Below are 19,809 nucleotides of genomic sequence, written 5' to 3' on the forward strand. Positions count from 1 at the left end.
TCGGTTACCATGGCATCCAGGACGCTACTGGAGTCCTGGCTGCCATGGTTACTTAGCACTTTTAGCAGCATTATACTTACATTATACTTGGGGGAGGGCTGCACTAACCACCATTGATTTTAATAGGGGGGTGGGGGTGGGGGGGCCGCACTGGCCATCAATAATTTTAATACTGGGGAGGGAGGGGGGCCACACTGGCCACCAATGATTTTAATACTGGGGAGGGAGGGGGGTCTGGCCCCTGCTGCCTGGCAGCACCCGATCTCTTACAGGGGGCTGAGATCCGCACAATTAACCCCTTAGGTGCGGCACCTGAGGTGTTAATTGTGCGGATCATAGCCCCCTGTAAGAGATCGGGTGCTGCCAGGCAGCAGGGGGCAGTTATGTACACAGTTCTTAGTATATTCTAACTTGAATTGTCCCCATCACCATGGGAACGCCTCTGTGTTAGAATATACTGTCGGATATGAGTTTTCGTGAAAACTCAGATCTGAAAAAGCTAATACTATTATTTTCCGTTATAACCATGTTATAACGGAAAATAATAAAGTCAAGTTCGGGTCCCCATTGAACTCCCCGAACATCTAGGTGTTCGCTCAACTCTAATTGTAAGCTCTTGTGAGCAGGGCCCTCATTCCTCTTGTTCTAATTATTGACTTGTCTGCTGCTATATTATTTACAACTGTGCACGAAGCCCTGATTGTAAAGTGCTGCGGAATATGTTGGCGCTTTATAAATAAAGAATATATATATATATATATATATATATATATATATATGTAGATTGTAGATATCCGGTTTTGAAGGCAGATGCCTGACATTGCTTATACACTGTGGCATCAGTAGAAGCAATGGTCTGAAAACTCTACCCATGCTCTCCTTTCTGCGAATGATCTATGGTATGTCACCTACAGTGATCACTACATGGACCAGGAAGAACATTTTATGGTAGATTGCCTCATGTGCTACTTTTTAGGTTATTGTGCCTTTTTCAAGATCAATAAAGAGAAAGAAAAGTTTAAATTATCCCAACAGTGACTAAAAAAGTGACAACAATTCTGGAATATAAAGTGAAGATCTAAGAAAATGCTTTTTTATTAAATTACTCACATTTGTTGATTATTTCCTGTAGAGATTTTTTGATTTCCTTATTCCTCAGACTGTATATAATGGGATTGATGAGTGGAGTAAATACAGTATACAGCAGTGATAGAAGTTTACTAAGGTTCAAGGTTTGTCCTCCTTTGGGGGAAAAATATACACTCAGTAGAGTAATGTAAAATATGGAAACCACAATGAGGTGGGAGCTACAGGTGGAGAAGGCTTTCTGTCTACTGATACTGGACTGGAAGCGTAATATGGTGACAATAATGTTAACATAAGATATGATTATTATAATGGCCATGAACAGTACTAGTAAACATACTATATAGACCTCTAACTCATTATTGTAAGTACTAGAACAGGCGATTTCTAGTAGAGGGATAAGATCACAGAAAAAATGGTCAATGATATTTGGTCGACAAAATGTCAGCATCGATATTGTGAAGCTGTAAATCAAGGCAATGGCAAAAGCTAAAACCCAACACATGGTGGTTGATATCACACAATGAGCCCTTGTCATAATAGATGTGTAATGGAAAGGGTTACAGATGGCCACATATCTGTCAAAAGACATCACTGTGAGAAGGAGACATTCAAATACCTCTGAGGCACTGAAGAAAAAAAACGGAGTCATGCAACCATAAAAAGTAATGGTTCCTCCATTATTCAGTAGGATGTGAAACGTGTTGGGGACAATATCTGTAGGTAACACAATGTCACTGATGGACAGGTGTGAGATGAAGAAGTACATTGGAGTGTGGAGGTTTTTGCTGGTGAACACCAGGGTGATGATCAGAAGATTCCCACATATTGTCCCACAGTAAACAACCAGGAGAAGGCAGAACAGGGACAATTTTAACTGTTGGCTGCTTTGAAATCCTAAGAGGAAAAACTGTACATCGACAGTCAGATTGTTCTCCTACAAAGATACAGTAGGAGAAAAAAACAAGGGAGCATATCATCAAAAAATTACCTCCTTTCAAATTATTTTTGTGTGATTTTTTTCTTAATTTTCCATATTATGACCAATATTTAAAGCAAAAAAAAACAAATCCTAAAATTCTACATATTTCATGCTGGCCACTAAGGTGAGTATGTATCAGTGGTGTGCCCAGAGGGGGGGCGGGGCGGTCTGCCCCGGGTGCCGGCTCTCACGGGGGTGCCAGCAGGCCCAGAAGCAATGAGCGCTTCCATCAATACAGATGGAAGCGCTCATTGCTGAAGCGCTGACACCCACATACTGCGGCGAGGCAGGGAGCGAAGCGCATAGTTCCCTGCCCTGCCGCCGATCACCGCCATAGGCTTCAGGCCTAGAAGGCTTGAAGCCTATGCGGTAGTGAAATCCCGGCGCAGGCTCGTGTGATGACATCATCGCACGCGCCTGTTCCAGGACTCAGCAGCACAGTGTCGGGACTCTGCGAGCAAGCGCAGGTAAGTATTTCTCTTTTAGTTTTTTTTTTTCTTTTTTTTCTTTTATGTGCCAACTTTGGGGTACATGAGGGGGCCGGGGTGCATACAGGAGGACGTTTGGGGGGAAAATATGGTGGGATACTGTGTTGGGGGCAAATTTTATTATTTTATTTTATGTGCCAACATTGGAGGACATGAAGGGGGTGCACACAGGAGGATGTGGGGGGGTATGGTGGGATACTGTGTGGGGGCAAATTATTATGGGATGGATTGCTATGTGGTGGGAAAATTACTATATGGTCAATGTGGGGGACACTACTGTGTGGGGGCAGTGTGGGGGACATTACTGTGTGGGGGGCAGTGTGGGAGACACTACTGTGTGGGGGCAGCGTGGGGGACACTACTGTGTGAGGGCAGCGTGGGGGACACTACTGTGTGGGGGCAGCGTGGGGGACACTACTGTGTGAGGGCAGCGTGGGGGACACTACTGTGTGGGGGCAGCGTGGGGGACACTACTGTGTGGGGGCAGAGTGGGGGACACTACTGTATGGGGGAAGTGTGGGGGACACTACTGTATGGGGCAGTGTGAGGGACACTACTGTATGGGGGGCAGTGTGGGGGACACTAGTGTGCGGGGGGCAGTGTGGGGGACACTACTGTGTGGGGGGCAGCGTGGGGCAGTATATGGCAGTAGTTGGCGGGATAGCAGTTCTGACAAGCCTGCGGTCAGCCGTTGGGCAAGAGGGTTATCCGGCGTCATTATCTTTTTATGCTCAAACATTTGGGCCACGGAAGCCTGCCTTCTGCCAGATGAATGCGGCGACGGCATGGTGGAAGGTGGAGTGGAGGACAAATGGAAGAAGAGAGAAGGAGAAAAGGCTGGACATGGAGCGCCGGGAGTGTGGCTTTGTCGGTTCTGATGGGGTTGCTCCCACTGGGCTCGGTGATGGGAGGCCAGGAGCCTTCTTATGGAAGTTATCCCTAGGTGAGTGTTGGGCTTACCGCGACTTATGCGTTGACAGCACAGGCTGTAGATGACAACACTATTATCAGCAGCTGACACGTTAAAATAAGCCCATACGGCGGAGTCATGTGCCGGCGTCCTGGGAGCGCAAGATGTGACCGTGCATGGAGGATGGCTCGTTCCAGATACATTTGCAGTCTGCTTTTTGCCTCCTGTGCCCTGCGAGCTCTGCCGGCTTCTCCTCCTTCTCCTCCCTATGTCCTGCTCCGTCTCTCCCTCTGAACTTCCCTCCTATTCCTCTCTTGTGGGCACCCACGTGACGTCCATCGACACGTCATCATTCTTAGCTTCACCACCACTGACATTTGAGATCTCGGAGTAGGCCGCAACAGCGGGGACCACCCTCCTTGGGCTGATCTGGGAACTGTTGTGAGACCGCTGGGTGGCGGCCGTTGCGACCTCCTCTTCCTGAGTGAGCCACTTAACCAACTCTGGTGCGTCCTTTGAAGTAATCGCACGCGCCTTCTCTAACTTCCCACTTAGGCTCCGGCCTGGTGCACCTGCCCGACTCCTACCACCCCTGCGGAATGGCCTCACTCTTCCTCTGCCTGTCATTTTCAAAATGACCCTGTGCCTAAGTCCCTAGAGAAGAGCAGTATTTGTAGAAGCAGGTATATTGCAGGCCTCAATCAATATTTGGTGGAAGCAGTTATATCTAACCCCTTAGTCAGTCTTTTGTGGAAGAAGGTACGGTATAACACACCTCTGAATCAGTTTTTTGGGGGGGAAACTGGTATATAACACCCATTGCAATTAGTTGTTCCAATAGCGTTTGTCCCTCTATATAGCTGCGGTATCGCAGCAGAACGGCACACAACTGCTGCACAATACAAATGCACTATTATATAAAGTATATTATAGGTATATAACACCCCTGCCTCAATAAGTTTTTCTGGGGGTCTATAGGTATATCACACCCTTTGCAATTAGTTGTTCCAATAACGTTTGTCCCTCTGTATAGCTGCAGTATCGCAGCAGAACCGCAAACAACTGCTGCACAGTTCAAATGCACTATATAGAAAGTATATTATTGGTATATCACACCCCTGCCTCAATCAGTTTTTTTGGGGGGGCAACTGGTATATCAAACCCCTTGAAATGAGTTATTCCAATAGCGTTTGTCCCTCTGTGTAGCTGCAGTATCGCAGAGGAACCGCACACAACTGCTGCATAATACAAATGCACTATAATATACTTTCTATGTTAGAAAGTATATTATAAGTATATCACATGCCTCTGTGTATCACACCTATCGATAGCACACCTATACCAGTCCTTAAAAGGACTTTTGTGGCCCTATTAGCTAGTGTTTGGTGTCCCTAACAGTCTGTCCCTGCTCCACACAGCAACCTCTCCCTACACTGGCAAAAGAATGAATATAAAATGGCGGCCGGATCGGGTTCTGTTATAGGGTGGGGACGGGGTTGTGTCCATGTGCTGAAACGTCTCAATAGGTTGACCTTTCCCACCTGATGGATGTGTCATGGGTCAAAGTTCGGCGCAATGCAAAAGAATATGGCGCTGGTGGACATCGCCATATGTTTGCATGTTCGGTGGATCACAAGCGCTCAAAGTTTGCCTTATATAATATTCAAATTTTCTGAGATGCTGACTTTTGGGTTTTCATTAGCTGTAAGCCAAACATTAAAATAAATAAACACTTGACATAGATCGCTTTGTGTGTAAGCCTGGGTTCACACTTCAGCTATGTGATCAATTATTTTGATCAGTTATTGTGAGCCAAAAGCAGGTGTGGGTCAAAAACACAAAACAGAGGGGAAATGAAATAGGTACACTTGATCTTTCAGTAGACTACACTACTGGTTTTGGCTCAGAATCACTGATGGAAATAACAGACCTAATAACTGAAGTGTGAACTCAGCCTAATGCATCTATAAAATATATCAGTTTCATTTTTTTTAATAACTGAAATTAACTTTTTAATGATATTCTAATTTATTAAAATGTATTTTTATACATAGTGTGTGTCTGTGTGTGTATGTGTGAGTGTGTATATACAGGGAGTGCAGAATTATTAGGCAAGTTGTATTTTTGAGGATTAATTTTATTATTGAACAACAACCATGTTCTCAATGAACCCAAAAAACTCATTAATATCAAAGCTGAATATTTTTGGAAGTAGTTTTTAGTTTGTTTTTAGTTTTAGCTATTTTAGGGGGATATCTGTGTGTGCAGGTGACTATTACTGTGCATAATTATTAGGCAACTTAACAAAAAACAAATATATACCCATTTCAATTATTTATTTTTACCAGTGAAACCAATATAACATCTCAACATTCACAAATATACATTTCTGACATTCAAAAACAAAACAAAAACAAATCAGTGACCAATATAGCCACCTTTCTTTGCAAGGACACTCAAAAGCCTGCCATCCTTGGATTCTGTCAGTGTTTTGATCTGTTCACCATCAACATTGCGTGCAGCAGCAACCACAGCCTCCCAGACACTGTTCAGAGAGGTGTACTGTTTTCCCTCCTTGTAAATCTCACATTTGATGATGGACCACAGGTTCTCAATGGGGTTCAGATCAGGTGAACAAGGAGGCCATGTCATTAGATTTTCTTCTTTTATACCCTTTCTTGCCAGCCACGCTGTGGAGTACTTGGACGCGTGTGATGGAGCATTGTCCTGCATGAAAATCATGTTTTTCTTGAAGGATGCAGACTTCTTCCTGTACCACTGCTTGAAAAAGGTGTCTTCCAGAAACTGGCAGTAGGACTGGGAGTTGAGCTTGACTCCATCCTCAACCCGAAAAGGCCCCACAAGCTCATCTTTGATGATACCAGCCCAAACCAGTACTCCACCTCCACCTTGCTGGCGTCTGAGTCGGACTGGAGCTCTCTGCCCTTTACCAATCCAGCCACGGGCCCATCCATCTGGCCCATCAAGACTCACTCTCATTTCATCAGTCCATAAAACCTTAGAAAAATCAGTCTTGACGTTTCAGCTTGTGTGTCTTGTTCAGTGGTGGTCGTCTTTCAGCCTTTCTTACCTTGGCCATGTCTCTGAGTATTGCACACCTTGTGCTTTTGGGCACTCCAGTGATGTTGCAGCTCTGAAATATGGCCAAACTGGTGGCAAGTGGCATCTTGGCAGCTGCACGCTTGACTTTTCTCAGTTCATGGGCAGTTATTTTGCGCCTTGGTTTTTCCACACGCTTCTTGCGACCCTGTTGACTATTTTGAATGAAACGCTTGATTGTTCGATGATCAAGCTTCAGAAGCTTTGCAATTTTAAGAGTGCTGCATCCCTCTGCAAGATATCTCACTATTTTTGACTTTTCTGAGCCTGTCAAGTCCTTCTTTTGACCCATTTTGCCAAAGGAAAGGAAGTTGCCTAATAATTATGCACACCTAATATAGGGTGTTGATGTCATTAGACCACACCTCTTCTCATTACAGAGATGCACATCACCTAATATGCTTAATTGGTAGTAGGCTTTCGAGCCTATACAGCTTGGAGTAAGACAACATGCATAAAGAGGATGATGTGGTCAAAATACTCATTTGCCTAATAATTCTGCACGCAGTGTATATATATATATATATATATATATATATATATATATATATATATATATTATTATTTTATTTTTATGGTTCCTAGTAAATAAAATGCTGATATTAAAATACACAACTTGCCCCACAAAAAAAAAAAAAAACACATATGACCATGTGAGAGGAAAATGGAAAAAGTTATGACTCTTGACTGAAAGGCAAGAAAAACGAAATTAAAATTAACAAAAAACGGGTAGGGTGGAGTGAACCCGAACTGTAAAGTTCGGGTTCGTACCGAACTTTAGGATTTTTGGACCCCGGACCCGAACATTTCCGCAATAGTTTGGGTTCGGTGTTTGCCGCTTTCTTGGTGCTTTTTGAAGGGCTGCATATCAGCCAATCAACAAGCATCATACTACTTGCCCCAAGAAGCCATCACAGCCATACCTACTAATGGCATGGCTGTGATTGGCCAGAGCAGCATGTGACCCAGGCTCTATATAAGCTGGAGTCACGTAGCGCCGCACGTCACTCTGCTGTTACAAGTGTAGGGAGAGGATGCTGCTGGACTTGTGATTTCAGGGAGAGAATAGGAGAGAATCTAACTCAGCGATCTACATAGAAATAGTTGTGTGGGTGCAGGACACTATCGTTTTACCCTGCCCTGAGGCCATTGACCAAAAATACAAACTTTTATAATTCTGTTAGGTGGGTGGCGGCGGCGGCCATTTTATGCAAGCTCAGTGCACCAGCACTGCATCTGAGCTTTTGGGACATTGCAAATCACCATTTTTTTTGGGCAAACTACAACATCTGGATTAGTCAGTGAAATACACCCATCATTTTCTGGGGTTTTAAAAACACACAATTTTTTTCAAAAAACAGTATTCTCCAGATCTGCAAGTGTTAAATTCAAGTTTAATATATCCAGCTTTCATATTCTGTTACCAAAAAAAAGACTATATTAGCAATCTACAACATCTGGATTAGTCAGTGTGCAATTTAAGGTAGAAATACACCCATCATTTTCTGGGGTTTGAAAAACACACTCTTTTGACAAAAAACACTATTTTCAGGCCTTGCAGCATCAGCACGTGTGAAATCACAGGCTTATATACTGCTGTCAAATTCAGTTTTTAAACCAACACTCATTTGGGCACAAAATTTTTTGTTGGCAGCCTTTGATGCAGATGTCATTGTGAGATACACCCTTAATACATTAGGGTTACATTCAGAGATTTTATTTATGATTTTAAATATACCGCCATTTGGTGCACCAATATTGAATTCAGGCCTACACTGGTTCAGGCCCTGTGAGATACTCCCTCTACATACAGGGGTTTGAATTTGGCATTTGTTGAGGTATCAGGTCTAGATATAAATCGGACGAACTCAATTCTGATGCCAATAGATCCGGTGCCCCAAAAGGATTCCTTGATAACCCAGCGAGATGTCGTTGACACTTTTCAATACTTGGGTATGATGATATCTCCCAAGGTGTAAAACTGTGTGCAACTCAATCTGATCCCATTGATAACGAAAATTAGGGCAAAAAGAGGGATTTGGTTTAGACTCCCTCTATCTAGGGCTGATCGAGTTTCACTGATCAAGATGGTGATTCTACCCCAAATCCTGTATGTTCTTAGGAATATACCTATCTGGATAGAGGATAAATATTTTAAACTTATGGAAAAAATAATTAATGACCTAGTCTGGGGAAGAAAACGTGTGAGACTCAAATTGGAATATCTATATAAACCTTTAGAGCGAGGGGGTTTAAACCTCCCTTGCTTCAAAGGTTATTTTATTGCTGCTCAGTTATGGACGTGCTATGAATGGTAAAATAGTACATTTTTAAGTAGGTTAGTGAGAAGCTCCTCGCATAATAATATATTTACTCTTTTGGAATCCGGCCTACTGATTAATAGAGACCGGGGCCATGAAGAGACTACAAAATCACTACTGAAAATCTATAGTATTAATTACATTAAGCTCGAATCTTTTTTTTTTATTTTGTGTATTTGTTTTGTATATCAATAAAGAAATTGAAATAAAAAAAAAAGATATATTTACTTCAGCTCTACACTGGTTCAGGCCCTGTGAGATACTCCCTCTACATACAGGGGTTTGATTCAGGGATTTGAAATTCAGCCATTTTGTGCAAAGATATATTTACTTCAGGCCTACACTGGTTCAGGGCGTGTGAGCTACTCCCTCTACATACAGGGGTTTGATTTAGGCATTTGAAATACAGACATTTGAAATACAGCCATTTTGTGCAAAGAAATATTTAATTTAGGCCTACACTGGTTCAGACCGTGTGAGATACTCCCTCTACATACAGGGGTTTGCTTCAGGCATTTGAAATACAGACATTTGAAATACAGCCATTTTGGGCAAAAAAATGTTTTATTGAGGCCTAGTCTGGTTCAGGCCGTGTGAGATACACCCTTTACATACTGTCGTTCTATTCTTTAACTTTAGGGCAAGATCCTAAATTTAAAAAATATGAGGAGAGCGTCAAATAAGAAACGTGGCCCAGGTCGTGGTGCTGCTGGTGGAGCTCCTGTTGCAGGGAGAGGATGTGGTCGATCTGTGAAACCCAATCCTAAGGTGCGAGTAGGCGACAAAACCTGCAGCGCTATTTGGTCGGGCCTAATGCTGCTCTACGAATGGTGAGGCCTGAACAAGTACAGGCGATAGTAGATTGGGTTGCTGACAGTGGATCCAGTTCCTTCACATTGTCTCCCACCCAGTCTCCTGCTGAAAGACCACAGTTGGCACCGTCAGCCGATGTCGATCAGTCTTTCACCTCACCCCCTTGCAAATCAGCAAAGCAGTCTGAGCCCCAAGTTATGCAGCAGTCTCTTCTGCTTTTTGATGACTCTGTTAGCAGGGTTTTCCAGGGCCATCCACCTAGCCCTGCGCCAGAAGTGGAAGAGATTGAGTGCACTGAAGCCCAATTATTTATCTTTCAAGATGAGTACATAGGAGGACCATCGCAGCACGTCTCGGATGATGACGAAACACAGGTGCCAACTGCTGGGGCTTTCGAAAGTGTGCAGACCAACAAGGAAGGCAGAGGTGAAGATTGGGTGGAAGATGATGTGGAGGACGATGAGGTCCTCGACCCCACATGGAATCAAGGTCATGCGAGTGACCTATGTAGTTCAGAGGAAGAGGCGGTGGTCGCAGAGCGCCACAAGCACAGCAGAAGAGGAAGCAGGGTGCAAAAGCGGAGCGGCCGTCCTCTAGACAGTACGCCTCATACTGCCCACTGCAGCAAGGGACCGAGCACACCAAAGCCAGCTCCAAGGAGTTCCCTGGCGTGGCAGTTCTTCAGACAATGTGCTGACGACAAGACACGAGTTGTTTGCTTGCTGTGCAATCAGAGCCTGAAGCAAGGCATAAACGTTCTCAACCTGAGCACAACCTGCATGACCAGGCATTTAAGTGCAAAGCATGAGCTGCAGTGGTGTAGACACCTCAAAAACCAAGAAAGGTCTCTGGCTCCTCTTGCTTCCTCTTCTGCTGCAGTCGCACCCTCTTTATCCACCTCTGGGGTGACAGTGCCACCTGACACCCCACAAACAGAGGATCTGCCAGCAACACCAACACCTGGGTCACCAAGCATCTCCACAATGTCCTATGCAAGCATTCAGCTCTCCATATCCCAAACGCTGGAGAGGAAGTACTGCCCTACCCACCAGCGATCCCTAGCCCAGAATGCCAGCATTTCTAAATTACTGGGATTTGAAATGCTGTCATTCCGTCTGGTGGAGACGGATAGTTTTAAAGGCCTTATGGCGGTGTCTGTCCCACAGTACGTCGTGCCCAGCCGCCACTTCTTTTCCAGCCGAGCCATCCCTCCCTGCACAACCAAGTAGGGGACAAAATCAGGTGTGCACTGCGCAACGCCATCTGTGGCAAGGTGCACCTGACTACAGATACGTGGACCAGTAAGCATGGTCAGGGCCATTATATATCCATAACAGCACACTGGGTAAATGCAGTGGCGGTTGGGCCTGAGGCGGATAGCAGTTTGGCGCATGTCCTTCCACCACCGAGGATTGCAGGGCGCTTCAGTTGGCCTCCTGTTGCTTCCTACTCTGCTTCCTCATCCTCTACCAGCTCCTCATCCAGTCAGCGTAACACCTTCACCACCAACTTCAGCACAGCCAGGGGTAAACGACAGCAGGCAGTTTTAAAACGTATCAGTTTGGGGGACAAACCCCACACCGCGCAGGAGCTGTGGACGGGCCTTGAACAACAGACCGATGAGTGGTTTGTGCCAGTCAGCCTCAAGCCCAGCCTGGTGGTGTGCGATAATGGGTGAAATCTCGTAGCAGCTCTGGGACTAGCCGGTTTGACGCACATCCCTTGCGCATGTGCTGAATTTGGTGGTGCAGAGATTCCTTAAAAATTACCCCGATATGTCAGAGCTGCTGCATAAAGCGCGTGCCGTCTGTGCGCACTTTAGGCGTTCTCACCCTGCTGCTGCTCGCCTGTCAGCGCTACAGCGTAACTTCGGCCTTCCCGCTCTCCGTCTCAAATGCGTTGTGCCCACCAGGTGGAACTCCACCTTGCACATGCTGGCCAGACTGTGCGAGCAGCAGCAGGCGATAGTGGAGTTTCAGCTGCAGCACGCACGGGTGAGTCGCTCGGCGGAACAGCACCATCAATGACTGGACCTCCATGCGAGACCTGTGTTCCTTGTTGAGCTGTTTCGAGAACTCCACCAACATGGCCAGTGCATTTTCTGGTGAAATTAACAAATTTTTGGGTGTATAGTACTACTGCTATACCTAGTAGGCCGGTTGAAAAATAAAAATAAATTGTCATTAACATTTTCGGGTGAAATACACCAATTTTTGGGTGTATAGTACCACTGCTATACCTAGTAGGCCGGTTAACAAAAAAAAAAATATTTGTTAGTTACATTTTCAGTTGAAATTCAACAATTTTGGGGTGTGAAGTACCACTGCTATATACCTAGTAGACCAGTTAAACAATAAAAAAAAATTGCCTTGTACATTTTATGGTGAAATTCACTAATTTTTGTCAGTAAAATTTTCTGCTGAAATTCAGCATTTTTTTGGTGTGAAGTACCACTACTACATACCTAGTAGACCGGTAAGAAAAAAAAATTGGCAGTTACATTTTATAATGAAATTCAGCAATTTTTTGGTGTGTTGTACCACTGCTATATCTTTTAAACCGGTAAAAAAATAACATTTGTCAGTTACATTTTATGGTCAAATTCACCAATTTTTGGGTGTAATATACCCCTCCTCTACCTAGTTGACAGCTTAATAAATTTCAATAATTTTTATTTTACTTTTTCGGGTGACAATAAACGATTGTTTTCTGTCATAGACCCCTGCTCTACCAAGTAGACAGGTTAATTAATTTCTGTAATTTTTCTGTTACATTCTTGGGTTGACATTATACAATTTTAGACGTGAATAAACCCCTGCTCTGCATAGGTGACAGGGAATAAAATTTCTGAAATGTTTCTTTAATTGATGCGTGCCACCTCCTTTGATTTAATGCTTAAACTTAAACAAGTTGTACCACATTTAAGCTTCAATACTTTGTCCCACATTTCCGCTATACTCTTTTGGCCAAGATTTGTGCCTCAATAGCTTTTCCCACAATTACGCTTGACTCTTTTGGCCCACATTTGGGCATCTGAAATTTGTCCCACATTTGCACCTCAATAACTTTTCCCACATTTCTTCTTGATCCCAAATTTTTTCAATACATTTATCTCCCTTAAATTTGGTCTCTCTTTCTCACGCTCCCTCTCCGGCCTGGAACCCTGATTCCCCGCCACCCGTAATCACCAGGGTAGGCGCATAAAAGAACATTGAAAGTTGATAGCGCAGATATTAAATTGGATCTTGAACATCACGGGGACGTGCGACATGGTGGGGCAGTAACTGTGCCCACGCCTACACGAACTAACTGACACGGGTCAGCCCCTGCAACTTCTGGGTCTCCAAATTGGGCACATGGCCTGAGCTTGCCCTTTACCCCTTGGAGGTGCTGGCCTGCCCTGCAGCCGGTGTATTGTCTGAACGTGTGTTTAGCACGACTGGAGTGTTATATTTCCCAATGTTTTGGGATGTACCCGAATTTAAAAAAATAAAAATAAATTTAAAGCCAAAAAGCAGTGTAGGCTACCTCCTCCTTCTCCTCCACCGCCACTTCCACCTACACCGCCACATCCACCGCCTCCTCAACCTCCTTCTCCATATGGACCCATTCCTCCTAGATCAAGATTATTATTTATTATTTTTATGTATTTTATGTTATTTTAAGTCATTTCCCTATCCACATTTGTTTGCAAAGCACTTGCCATGCTCTTAACCACATTTTGACTCCATTTGCAGCCCTCTAGCCCTTTCCATGACATTTTTACAGTCATTTTGGTGCTCAAAAGTTCGGGTCCCCATTGACTTCAATAGGGTTCGGGTTCGGGGTCAAGTTTGGCCGAACCCTTCGAACCCGAACATCCAGGTGTCCGCTCAACTCTAATAACGGGCCTAAATTGTTTGCATAATTTGGGCTACAAAGTACACTGTCAACCAGCTGTCATCATACACAAACTGAAGATGAACTTGAATAGCGTTACCTGGTTTACTGATGAACCACAGGACATGACAAGGGAAGCATGATTTGGGTTCTAAAAATATTACCGTATTTTTAAAGTGAATACTAAGGAGCACTTCCATTATAGAAGCGCGCATTAGTACCGGACAACCGGGAAGTGTTGAAGGCTCTGTACTCACCACTTCCTGGTTCTTTGCAGTCTGCTGTGCTGTGGCTGTGCACAGTGTGAGGGCGCTCTGTGGCCTCACGGTGTGCGCACCAGTTCACCGTACAGCCGACGGCAGGATGAGGAGGATCGCGCTTTAAGTAAGGAACAGCATCGTCTGGAGCAAGAGAGGTAAGTGTTTTTTTGTTTTATTTTAAGTTATCTGTGGTATGAGGGCTGATGAGAGACATGGGGGCTCATATGGGGGATGATGAGAGGCATGGAGGCTCATATGGAGGCTGATAAGACGCATGAGGGCTCATATGGGGGCTAATGAGAGGCATGAGGGCTCATATGGGGGCTGATGAGAGGCATAAGGGCTCTTATGTGAGGTCTGATTGGGGGTCATTCGCATTCGAGTCTGAGCTGAGGTCTGATTGCGAGTCTTATTGACACTAGGGGTTTGATAGCAGCTGTAAGCTGAGGTCTGATTAACATTGGGTGTCTAACTGCTGGTCTCACTTTAGGTCTAATGAAAAAATTATAATTCTTATTGTTCTCCTCTAAAACCTAGGTGCGTCTTATGGGCCGTTGCATTTTATAGGGGCGAAAAATACGATATTTCATTTGTTGCTTCCTCTTCTCTTTATGTCATATTTGTTGCATTTTTTCATTGGCTTTTTTATTTTTATGAAAAATGCCTAAAAACATGCAAAACCATCATGAAAGCTGAATGCAGGGGACTTACCATGAGAATATTTTTTAGTCAGTTTTGTTTGAGTCTGAATTAGAGTACCTTATGGCAAATGTATCAGGTGTTGCACACTGATAAACTTGGCTCATCTTTATATCTTACACTTTTCTCTAGAAATAGTTTCTCAACACCACTTACTACTGGAGTGAGTTTTTTCTTTACTTCTTTACAACTTTTTAATTCTTTAGTGAAACAAGTTACCGTAGCTAACCGTGCGCCTCTAGACATTTTAAGAAAAGACGCACATTTTTGTAGAAATAAGCCCCCCAAAAAGTCTCAGAAGACCTATCTTGCAACTTTTTAAATTCTAGGCATGATAAATCCCCCCTATTTGGAGCATAATCTATTGGATATTTGCTTCCAGTCTGTTGTCTACTAGAAGGCTAATTTCACAACAAGTACAATTAAATTGTTGTAGATTGTGACGCAGATCCTATGGTGGTTCTGGCCACAAAATGGGTGACAAACATTTGATACATATTCGTAGTGTGTCTAGAAACTGTTGTGTTTTTTATTTTATTTTTTCTGCTTCAGGTTTATGAAAATAGTTTACTCTACATTTTCATGGGATTTCAGTGCAGATTCCAGACCTTTTTGTTAAAATGTGATGTGTCAACTCCACCTTCTGTCTCCTAGCACTTACCTCAGATATTTTCATATTTCTTCTCGTAGAATGAAAATGAATGTGTTCTCTCAACAGTAAAAAGAATCAGTGCAAGTATGAATACAAAGACATCATGGAGGTAAATGTAGCTTATTGTAACATGAGGATCTGCAACTGTTTTACATGCAATAGCATTAATAAAAGCAAAATGACTCATTTCATACGGTATATATATATATATATATGTAAGCAGACGTGGTACAAGAAGGAAAACTAGTCTGTGGGGATTTTCTACTGTTGCCTCAAAATACACAGAACAATTAATTAAGACAAAAAGAGAATTGTCTTCAGTTATTTAGTCAAGTATAGCACACTACTTAACCTCTTCAGGGCCCTGACATTTTTCACCTTAAGAACCAGGCAATTTTTTATCATGTGTCACTTTATGTGGTAACTTTATTGAAAATTTTAAAACGCTTTTACTTATACACGGAGTGCAGAATTATTAGGCAAGTTGTATTTTTGAGGATTAATTTTATTATTGAACAACAACCATGTTCTCAATGAACCCAAAAAACTCATTAATATCAAAGCTGAATATTTTTGGAAGTAGTTTTTAGTTTGTTTTTAGTTTCAGCTATTTTAGGGGGATATCTGTGTGTGCAGGTGACTATTACTGTGCATAATTATTAGGCAACTTAACAAAAAACAAATATATACCCATTTCAATTATTTATTTTTACCAGTGAAACCAATATAACATCTCAACATTCACAAATATACATTTCTGACATTCAAAAACAAAACAAAAACAAATCAGTGACCAATATAGCCACCTTTCTTTGCAAGGATACTCAAAAGCCTGCCATCCATGGATTCTGTCAGTGTTTTGATCTGTTCACCATCAACATTGCGTGCAGCAGCAACCACAGCCTCCCAGACACTGTTCAGAGAGGTGTACTGTTTTCCCTCCTTGTAAATCTCACATTTGATGATGGACCACAGGTTCTCAATGGGGTTCAGATCAGGTGAACAAGAAGGCCATGTCATTAGATTTTCTTCTTTTATACCCTTTCTTGCCAGCCACGCTGTGGAGTACTTGGACGCGTGTGATGGAGCATTGTCCTGCATGAAAATCATGTTTTTCTTGAAGGATGCAGACTTCTTCCTGTACCACTGCTTGAAGAAGGTGTCTTCCAGAAACTGGCAGTAGGACTGGGAGTTGAGCTTGACTCCATCCTCAACCCGAAAAGGCCCCACAAGCTCATCTTTGATGATACCAGCCCAAACCAGTACTCCACCTCCACCTTGCTGGCGTCTGAGTCGGACTGGAGCTCTCTGCCCTTTACCAATCCAGCCACGGGCCCATCCATCTGGCCCATCAAGACTCACTCTCATTTCATCAGTCCATAAAACCTTAGAAAAATCAGTCTTGAGATATTTCTTGGCCCAGTCTTGACGTTTCAGCTTGTGTGTCTTGTTCAGTGGTGGTTCGTCTTTCAGCCTTTCTTACCTTGGCCATGTCTCTGAGTATTGCACACCTTGTGCTATTGGGCACTCCAGTGATGTTGCAGCTCTGAAATATGGCCAAACTGGTGGCAAGTGGCATCTTGGCAGCTGCACGCTTGACTTTTCTTAGTTTATGGGCAGTTATTTTGCGCCTTGGTTTTTCCACACGCTTCTTGCGACCCTGTTGACTATTTTGAATGAAACGCTTGATTGTTCGATGATCACGCTTCAGAAGCTTTGCAATTTTAAGAGTGCTGCATCCCTCTGCAAGATATCTCACTATTTTTGACTTTTCTGAGCCTGTCAAGTCCTTCTTTTGACCCATTTTGCCAAAGGAAAGGAAGTTGCCTAATAATTATGCACACCTAATATAGGGTGTTGATGTCATTAGACCACACCCCTTCTCATTACAGAGATGCACATCACCTAATATGCCTAATTGGTAGTAGGCTTTCGAGCCTATACAGCTTGGAGTAAGACAACATGCATAAAGAGGATGATGTGGTCAAAATACTCATTTGCCTAATAATTCTGCACGCAGTGTACAAGCCATTCTAAGATTGTTTTCTTGTGACACATTGTACTTCATGACAGTGATAAATTTGAGTCAAAATATTTCATATTATGTAAGCCTCACAAAGTGACTTCAGACCTGAACTGGTACTTAAAAAGTGGGTTTTGGACATTTTCTGAAAAAGTTCAAGATTTGCTTCTAAACTTCTAAGCCTTCCAACGTCCCAAAAAAAGAAAATGTCATTTACAAAATGATCCAAACATGAAGTATACATATGGGAAATGCAAAGTAATAACTATTTTTAGAAAGTTTCACTATCTGTTTTAAAAGCAGAGAAATTGAAATTTTGAAAATTGTGAATTTTTCAAAATTTTTGGCAAATTTGGTATTTTTTTTTATAAATAAATATAAAAAAATACCAAATTTGCCAAAAATTTTGAAAAATTCACAATTTTCAAAATTTAAATTTCTCTGCTTTTAAAACAGATAGTGAAACTTTCTAAAAATAGTTATTACTTTGCATTTCCCATATGTATACTTCATGTTTGGATCATTTTGTAAATGACATTTTCTTTTTTTGGGACGTTGGAAGGCTTAGAAGTTTAGAAGCAAATCTTGAACTTTTTCAGAAAATGTCCAAAACCCACTTTTTAAGTACCAGTTCAGGTCTGAAGTCACTTTGTGAGGCTTACATAATAGAAACCACCCATAAATGGCCCCATTTTAGAAACTACACCCCTTAAGGTATTAAAACTGATTTTACAAACTTTCTTAACACTTTAGGTGTTCAACAAGAATTAAAGGAAAACGTAGATGAAATTTCAGAATTTCACTTTTTTGGCAGATTTTCCATATTTATTTTTATTTTTTTCTCAAGAAATTTTTATTGTCAAAAATGAATAATAAATGACAGCAAATATATTGTGGACGCAGCCACTTACAAGTTCTCAAAACATATAAGCTTGATATTTGGTTGACACAGCCACCACTTTGGTAGATTGACAAAATTTTTATTAATGTAGAAAGTCCTATGGCACCCGCTCGGGTGCTGCCAACATAGAACTTAGGGTAACAATAAGAAAGGAACCATAACATTAGTTCAGTAAGTTACCAATAAGGTAAGTCATGAGGGGAGGAAAAGGGAAAAGAAAAGAAAATGAGAGAGATGGTAATGTTGAAAAACATCTATGGACCTATAGTTTCCTACATAAGTTAAGCCAAATCAGGCTACGCCAGTGACATAATCAAGAGGCTAGTAAAGGAAATTGATTACTGAGGCATAGGGAACTTAGCCAGCCAAGGGGACCAAGAAGTATAGAAAAATTTTAACCTGTTCGTTCTTTGGGCCCATAAATGTTCAAATATGACATTTGTGGAGATCCGTTCTGTTAGTTCATTTATGGAAGGGCTCTTAGATGATTTCCAATGCTTAGCAATCAATAATTTGGCCGTTAATAAAATATGACACATTAAAGGTCTAAATTGTGGGGGGATTGTGTCGATATCCAATGATAGAAGTGCCATAGCTGGGGATAACATCAGATTTAGTACTAGGACATCTTCAATTAATCTATTAATTTCTACCCAGAAGGGACGGAGTCTATCACAATCCCAGAATATATGAATCAAATTACCAGGCCTCACTTGGCACCTCCATTATGTATTTTCAGTGTTAGGATAAAATCTGGCTAGTTTGACTGGGGTGAAGTACCAACGTGTTAGAAGTTTTAAATACTCTTCCACCAGGTTAGAGCTCCTTGTGGCTTTATGCGTAGTTCTAATCGCAATCTGCCATTTAGCCAGAGGAAAAGAGAGTTTGAGATCTCTTTCCCAATTAAGTAAATGTGCTTTTTTTGTAAAATGCTCATCTTTTATCACAATTTTATTTATAGCCTTTGTAGGCACCTGTGAAATTCTTTGTGGGCCAGGTACGGTATTGAGAAGAATTATTGGGATATTGACTTCTCTTTTAGGCCCTTTAGCTAAAAAATGGGTTATTCTAGTGAACTGGTAGCCATAAGAGTCCGGTAGGTTATATGAAGTTTTTAGACTTGTAAAAGACTTAATGGCATCTCCAGCATAGAAATCATTTAGTACCTGTAACCCAGCTTTCCGCCATCCGCTCACCGAGAAGTCTGGAATATAATATTGCAGGATCTCTATAGGGATCTGCAAGGTTTTCAACGGTAGTGTGGGCTCAGCCTTCTGTAGCATTAGTTTCCATGTTTGAATAGTAGCTTTCATTGTCGGTGCCGTGGGTAGCGGAAATTTCTTATCTATTGCATGTAATAAAAGAAGTGAACGGAGAGATTTCCCCTTGTTAAGATCTATTTCTATCTGCTTCCAGCTTGGATATTTCTCTGTACTAAACCAAAGTTTTAGCTGTTTGAAGATAAAGGAGTTGTAATAACCCTGAAGATTAGGGACACCTAGGCCTCCATGAGACCTGTGATTATAAAGTATAGAGGCTGCAATTCTATGGGGACCTCTATTCCATATAAAGGAAAGCATTTGAGCCTTAAATTTAGCTATGACTGAAGCAGGGATGGGTATAGGCAGTGTCCTAAACAGATATATAATCTTTGGTAGAATCATCATTTTATATA

The 19,809-nt window shown here is 42.3% G+C and overlaps 1 protein-coding gene across 1 annotated transcript; it reads right to left on the reverse strand.

Annotated features, from left to right (window-relative positions):
* Positions 1 to 1,102: 1,102 nt before the first annotated feature.
* LOC120989907 (olfactory receptor 1G1-like) lies at positions 1,103 to 19,447 on the reverse strand. Its single transcript, XM_040418352.1, has 2 exons — positions 19,301 to 19,447; positions 1,103 to 2,023 (listed from the first exon to the last, which is right to left on the reverse strand). The coding sequence occupies exons 1-2, from the start codon at positions 19,445 to 19,447 to the stop codon at positions 1,103 to 1,105; spliced, it is 1,068 nt and encodes a 355-aa protein (XP_040274286.1).
* Positions 19,448 to 19,809: the final 362 nt, after the last annotated feature.

Source organism: Bufo bufo, chromosome 1, assembly GCF_905171765.1.
Source record: "Bufo bufo chromosome 1, aBufBuf1.1, whole genome shotgun sequence".
NCBI lineage: Eukaryota > Metazoa > Chordata > Amphibia > Anura > Bufonidae > Bufo > Bufo bufo.